Source organism: Cyclopterus lumpus, chromosome 21, assembly GCF_009769545.1.
Source record: "Cyclopterus lumpus isolate fCycLum1 chromosome 21, fCycLum1.pri, whole genome shotgun sequence".
Taxonomy (NCBI): Eukaryota; Metazoa; Chordata; class Actinopteri; order Perciformes; family Cyclopteridae; genus Cyclopterus; species Cyclopterus lumpus.
This window is the reverse complement of record NC_046986.1, coordinates 2,594,681-2,602,180: the sequence shown is the minus strand read 5'-3', so window position 1 is coordinate 2,602,180 and position 7,500 is coordinate 2,594,681. Positions and strand designations below refer to the sequence as shown.

At 46.0% G+C, this 7,500-nt stretch overlaps 1 protein-coding gene across 1 annotated transcript in view; it reads left to right on the top strand.

Annotated features, from left to right (window-relative positions):
* The window catches only part of hcn5 (hyperpolarization activated cyclic nucleotide-gated potassium channel 5), a 10,197-nt gene extending 3,260 nt beyond the window's left edge, over positions 1-6,937 (top strand). Inside the window, exons 3-9 of the mRNA XM_034561720.1 lie at positions 1-128; positions 2,675-2,836; positions 3,784-3,877; positions 3,982-4,109; positions 4,814-4,960; positions 5,047-5,284; positions 6,573-6,937. The exon at positions 1-128 is cut by the window's left edge and continues 10 nt beyond it. Coding sequence (XP_034417611.1) covers positions 1-128; positions 2,675-2,836; positions 3,784-3,877; positions 3,982-4,109; positions 4,814-4,960; positions 5,047-5,284; positions 6,573-6,745 — 1,070 coding nt within the window. The 3' untranslated portion in view covers positions 6,746-6,937. The remainder of the gene's footprint in view (positions 129-2,674; positions 2,837-3,783; positions 3,878-3,981; positions 4,110-4,813; positions 4,961-5,046; positions 5,285-6,572) is intronic.
* Positions 6,938-7,500: the final 563 nt, after the last annotated feature.

The window sequence follows — 7,500 nt, the reverse complement described above, 5'->3', positions numbered from 1 at the left end:
ACAGCAACGACGACAACCCGTCCAAGACCAACAAGATGATGAGGATACTGATGTTCGTGAGGATCCTCAGCTTGATCCGGCTGGCTCGGGTCTCCCGGCTGGTCCGGTTCTTCAACGAAGTGGAGAAGGTAAGTTCAGAAGCCTTTTATTTTATTTTTATTTTTCATCATATTTTTTTTTTTTATAATTCACATTCAATATTTTTTTTATTTCTATATATATATATTTTTTTTTATTTTATTTTATTTATTTTATTTATTTTATTTATTTTATTTATTTTATTTATTTTATTTATTTTATTTATTTTATTTATTTTATTTTATTTATTTTATTTATTTTATTTATTTTATTTATTTTATTTTATCAAATTCAAATTCCTTGTGTGGGCAACGTTCTTGGCATACATCATTTGATTCTGAATGCATGTTGCGTAATGTACGTCTTCTATCTGCAGAGATAGATGGTTGTAATGGTTCTCGCTTAGGAACCAGAAGTTCTTCCCCCTGGTTTTAATCATCAACTAATCCCCCAGAAGGCCGCAGGGCGCCCTGCGTTGGTCCAAATGTCGACTTAATCTCGGCTCGCTCGTGCGCTTTGTGCCGAGTCATGTTTCGGTCTTCCAGGTTTTATTCCATTCTAATCCCGTGACCCAGTTCAAGTCTCCTCTGCCCGGCTTCAGTCCGGCTTTCATTGGTTTAAAATCCCAAAGTCTGGATCTCGTGAGCCAAACCCCAGATTACAAACGCGGTGTTTTCCTGTGGAATCACGGATTGTTACCGTTATTCTGGACAAGTGGTTTGGATCAGATGATCTGGCTAAACTGTCAGTTTGTAGTAGTTTTGTTGCCCCGTCTGACTTTTGTCGTAGATTCCAGATCAATAAATGTCCTCATAACCGATAGAAAAGATGAACAAAACTCTACTTCTGTCATAATAAACGTCAAAGAAACCTCAGTTCTGAACAACAAATCCACCTTTTGATCTTTTTTGACATTGATACATTGTTGCATTATTGATCTCCATTCCTCTTGGGAGATGAATTATTAACGACCCGTGAGCTCCTGTAATTTATCCTGTTAGGAAACGTCCCAACTCGCCTGAACGCGACATGACGTTGATGTTCTCGGTGCCCGTGAAGTCACATGACCTCTGTCCGTGTCACATGACCTCTGTCCATGTCCCCAGGTGTCACATGACCTCTGTCCGTGTCACATGACCTCTGTCCATGTCCCCAGGTGTCACATCACCTCTGTCTGTGTCACATGACCTCTGTCCGTGTCCCCAGGTGTCACATCACCTCTGTCTGTGTCACATGACCTCTGTCCGTGTCCCCAGGTGTCACATGACCTCTGTCCGTGTCCCCAGGTGTCACATCACCTCTGTCTGTGTCACATGACCTCTGTCCGTGTCACATGACCTCTGTCCGTGTCCCCAGGTGTCACATGACCTCTGTCCGTGTCCCATGACCTCTGTCCGTGTCACATGACCTCTGTCCGTGTCACATGACCTCTGTCCGTGTCACATGACCTCTGTCCGTGTCCCCAGGTGTCACATGACCTCTGTCCGTGTCCCCAGGTGTCCCATGACCTCTGTCCGTGTCCCCAGGTGTCACATGACCTCTGTCCGTGTCACATGACCTCTGTCCGTGTCCCCAGGTGGCCCATGACCTCTGTCCGTGTCCCCAGGTGTCACATGACCTCTGTCTGTGTCACATGACCTCTGTCCGTGTCCCCAGGTGTCACATCACCTCTGTCTGTGTCACATGACCTCTGTCCGTGTCACATGACCTCTGTCCGTGTCCCCAGGTGTCACATGACCTCTGTCCGTGTCCCATGACTTCTGTCCGTGTCACATGACCTCTGTCCGTGTCACATGACCTCTGTCCGTGTCCCCAGGTGTCACATGACCTCTGTCCGTGTCCCCAGGTGTCACATGACCTCTGTCCGTGTCACATGACCTCTGTCCGTGTCACATGACCTCTGTCCGTGTCCCATGACCTCTGTCCGTGTCACATGACCTCTGTCCGTGTCACATGACCTCTGTCCGTGTCCCCAGGTGTCACATGACCTCTGTCCGTGTCCCCAGGTGTCCCATGACCTCTGTCCGTGTCACATGACCTCTGTCCGTGTCCCATGACCTCTGTCCGTGTCCCCAGGTGTCACATGACCTCTGTCCGTGTCCCATGACCTCTGTCCGTGTCACATGACCTCTGTCCGTGTCACATGACCTCTGTCCGTGTCCCCAGGTGTCACATGACCTCTGTCCGTGTCCCATGACCTCTGTCCGTGTCACATGACCTCTGTCCGTGTCCCATGACCTCTGTCCGTGTCACATGACCTCTGTCCGTGTCACATGACCTCTGTCCGTGTCACATGACCTCTGTCCGTGTCCCCAGGTGTCACATGACCTCTGTCCGTGTCCCATGACTTCTGTCCGTGTCACATGACCTCTGTCCGTGTCCCATGACTTCTGTCCGTGTCACATGACCTCTGTCCGTGTCACATGACCTCTGTCCGTGTCACATGACCTCTGTCCGTGTCCCCAGGTGTCACATGACCTCTGTCCGTGTCCCATGACCTCTGTCCGTGTCACATGACCTCTGTCCGTGTCCCATGACCTCTGTCCGTGTCACATGACCTCTGTCCGTGTCACATGACCTCTGTCCGTGTCCCCAGGTGTCCAACGCCAACCTGGAGGTGGTGCGCCTGTTCTTCCGCATCCTGTCCCTGTTCATGATGATCTTCCTGCTGTGCCACTGGAACGGCTGCATCCAGTACTTTGTGCCCATGCTGGAGGAGTTCCCCACGGACTGCTGGGTCCGCAAGGAGAACCTCATGGTGACGTTCCCCGTAGTACACACAGTGACCTAGTACCGCGTGTACTTTCACACAAGTACACGTTTGAGGTGCTTGTGAGGGTTTGCATTTTGTTTATACTTCTCCTCCACCTCAGAGGTACATATAGTACTTTAAACAGTACTACACCTCAGAGGTACATATAGTACTTTATACAGTACTACACCTCAGAGGTACATATAGTACTTTATACTGTACTACACCTCAGAGGTACATATAGTACTTTAAACAGTACTACACCTCAGAGGTACATATAGTACTTTATACTGTACTACACCTCAGAGGTACATATAGTACTTTATACTGTACTACACCTCAGAGGTACATATAGTACTTTAAACAGTACTACACCTCAGAGGTACATATAGTACTTTAAACAGTACTACACCTCAGAGGTACATATAGTACTTTATACTGTACTACACCTCAGAGGTACATATTGTACTTTAAACAGTACTACACCTCAGAGGTACATATAGTACTTTATACTGTACTACACCTCAGAGGTACATATAGTACTTTATACTGTACTACACCTCAGAGGTACATATAGTACTTTATACTGTACTACACCTCAGAGGTACATATAGTACTTTATACTGTACTACACCTCAGAGGTACATATTGTACTTCTTACACGTCAAACACATGATGATGTCATAGAAAACATTTTACTGCACAATCAATACTTTTGATATTTGAATAATACTTATATATCTTTACTGCAGGAGAAGTACTTTCCCAGTGTGGTATTAGTACCTCTACGGAATACTTCTCCCATCACTGGTTGCTGATGCGGTTTTGTGACTGTTGAAACAGATTCATTTGATATTTTAACCATCTTGATGCTTCACATTCGTGTTTGTTGTGGTTTTGAAGCCTCAGAGCTACAAAACGTCACATTAATCACCTTTTTATTTCTTTCCCAGAATGCAACGGTGAGCGTGAAGTACTCCTGGGGGGTTTTCCGAGCGCTCTCCCAGATGATCGCCCTCTCGTACGGCTCCATGGACGCGCCGACCAGTGAGAGTTATAGATTCATCTCCAAATGAAGCCCAGATATCACATTCCTGCTCAGGTATTAATACCCACGCGTCACACTCACGGAGCTGGTGTTGTTCCTCCAGACTACGTGGAGATGTGGATCGTCATGGTCAGCATGGTGTCCGGCTGCCTGATGTACACCGTCCTCGTGGCCAACGCCACCACCATGATCGCCAACACCGACCCGGCCGCCAAGGAGTACAAGAGCAAGGTGACGTTTATGTGGTTTAACTCCATTTAATCCGATCCGGGGACATGGGAGACGATTGTTCTTGTCGGTTTAGTCTCTTACTGATATATTTTATGGCTTATTTCTTTATTTCTCTGCATATTTATTCAAATGTATTAAGTCTAAAAAATGGATTGGAATGGAATTTGCCTCAACAATACTACAAACTAAAGGTTTACTGAACCTGAATAGTTAGTTTATTTCATTTGGTTTGGACGTCACAGGTACATAAGATTTTTTTTTATTAGCATTTGTTATTATTTTATTTATATATTAGTATTTACCTTTTATTCATATATATTTTGTTACTTATTATTTTTTATATATTTTGTATTTTTGTATTTTTTTTAATTTAATTTGATTCCTTTTTATTTTATTATGTTTCATCTTTTTTCCTTCTTTTATTTCATTTTAATTCAATTTCTTTCTCTTTTTTTCTATTTTTCTCTTTATGACTTCATTGTATTACATCCAATATGATTAAGTTACATGCGAATAATATAATCATCAAAATAATAATCATCAAAAGTGAATTCAAGTTTTTTAGCTGCTGGCACATTCATCCTAAAAGGTGTTTTTCCTCACAGACCACAATGCACCTGGCTTTGCGGCCACTAAGACGTTTTGAATGACCTCACAGCACCCTGTTAACCTGTGTGCCCCCCCCCCCCCCCCCCCACACACAGATGAGCCGGCTGGAGCACTACATGGGCTTCATGAAGCTCCCTCCGGAGCTGCAGCTCCGCATCAGTAACTACTACCAGGCGCGCTACGGGGGCAAGTGGTTCCAGGAGAAGGACGTCATGGACACGGTGTCCTCGGCGCTCAAAGAGGTGCGGCTCGCCGACCCCCCCCCCCCCCCCCCCCCCCCTCCTTCGTTCTCTCACAACGACCGTCTGTTTCTGTGTTTGTCGTTCAGCAAATCCTGATGGTGATGTGCAGCCGGCTGCTCAGGAAGGTGCCCATGTTTCAGACCCGGGACGAGAACTTCATCAACGCCGTCCTCTTCAAGCTGGAGTACGAGGTCTTCCTGGAGGGGGACGCCATCGTCCGGCAGAACGTCCCGGGCGACCGCATGTTCTTCATCGACCACGGCCAGGTCGTCATGGAGGCCGAGTCCTACGAGAGGGAGCTGTGTGACGGGGACTTCTTCGGGGGTGAGTTGGAGTCGTGTGAGGACTGAGTGGGAGGAGGCGAGAGAAGGAGGCGAGAGAAGGAGGCGAGAGGACATCAAGGGTCCACTTGAAAAGAAGGTCACACACCAGGAAGTCTTTTACAAAGTGTCAACCCAATTAGCTGGAAGTCTCTCGTTAAAAACAACCTTTAAGTCCCTCAAAGGGGCGGTTTAAGGTACTTATTCAAAGCTCCCGTTCGGAGGTAGACCTCCATGCTTCTGGTCCGGGCTTCAGCTCCTCATCAGGGCGCTAAAGAGGTGAAGAAGTTATAAATAAAGTGTTCACTTAGACTGAGATTGATTCTTCTAGGAGTCTAAAATAGGCTTTGCTGCAGGAACACACTGAGTGTGTAGAAGCACCTCTTACTGAACATCACTACTGTCCCTTTTGAAATAAAAACCTCTCACCGTTTGACCTGAAGCTAAAGTACAGTAAGTACACAGCGAGGCTGCTTAAGTATTACATCAATAATAAAGATACCAAACAAAGTGCTTTACACGCTGAGCTTTCATTGGTTTGTTTAAACACTTTAATGTACATTATTCACGGGGGAATCATCACAATAATAAGTTGTACTTTCAAATATATACGTCTACTGGTTTATAGGATAATACTACTGGGGATACTGGGATTAGACCACTGGAGGTTGAATTCAACTTTGTAAATGTACTTTTAAAAGTAGTAGCTTTGTTTGTCTTTTACATATCTGTTGGCTGGTGTGTCCGTCTCTCTCGGTCTCTTTCCTCGGGGTAATCCTCAGAAACAGCTGACGGCTGTTTCTGAGGATTACCTGCAGGGACAATGGTGCTCGATGCTGTTGTCAGGGTAACGGGGGGATGCTGAGACGGGTTTCTCTAAATCTGGACAAGAGGGAAGTGATTGAATTTAAAGAAGCTGAAAAAGGTATAAAAATAACTTATGAGGACATTTAGTGTGTTAATGACTTTAAGAGAGACGTATTCTAGAAGTTCTGTTATTTTACTATTTGCATGCGAGAGCGAAAAGCATTATAAAAAATAAAATTAAAAATAAATCACCCGCCCAAACAAATAAATCTATATTTTCCAATTTGGGGGATTTATTTAATTCTCCGGCTTTAAGTGGGAACAGGTCCTAATCTTCCTCTGGCAGCAGAACCTCTGCAGCGTTTAGAGATAAGCAGGATTCCCGAAAAACAACTCGTCCGAGTCCGGTTATTTAATTTGGGATTAATTGTCAGACCTCATCAGGGTTTACCCGTCATTAACGGGCCCCCCTTGTGCCCCCCCAGAGACGTGCGTGCTGACCAAAAGCAAACATCTGGCCACGGTGAAGGCGCTGACCGACTGCCAGTGCTTCTCTCTGTCCTGGGACGACTTCCAGGAGGCGCTGGAGGGCTTCCCGGACGTGAAGAAGGACTTGGAGACGATGGCGCAGCTCGACGCCGACGGAGAACTCCTGTGACTCGGATGTTATCCTGGATATTTAATGTGTGACGGGCAGCGAGACAGAAGTCCTCACGTGGACACGAGATTGGACGCTTTTTATTATCCAGTCGGTTCTGAATGAGATAAACAAAGACGTCAACAGAACCTTGGACCTCGGCCTCCTTGTCGAGGCGGCGATGTGAAGCCTCCAGGTTTTGGATTTGGAAGAGTCTTGAACGCACATTCTGGTTTCATACAACTTTTCTTTTTTGTAGTTTTGGCCATCATTAATATCAAAAAAGAAAAAAAGAAAAAGACTGAGGAGGAAACACAAGCAGCCAGACTACAAATAACAACTAGCTGACATTTTGTAACAGACGGTTAATGTGAGAGGGAATAACATGAAGAACATCGGCGCTTAGGTCCAACCACTCGGCTATTGGGCCAACAGAACCGGTTTGTTTACCCACGATGAGCGACCCCCCCCTCCCCCCCCTCCCCCCCTCCCAGCTGTATAGTACAAAAAGACGTAATTATAACCCCATCTGCTGCTTCAGCACCACAGACAGCGTGTGTGGTTCAGCAAGACGGCAACCTTTCCCTTAAAGCTGCATTCTCTCTCCTGACCACCAGGGGGCGACTCCTCTGGTTGTATAGAAGTCTATGTTTCATGTGTTAAAGCTGCATTCCTTCTCCTGACCACCAGGGGGCGACTCCTCTGGTTGTATAGAAGTCTATGTTTCATGTGTTAAAGCTGCATTTCTTCTCCTGACCACCAGGGGGCGACTCCTC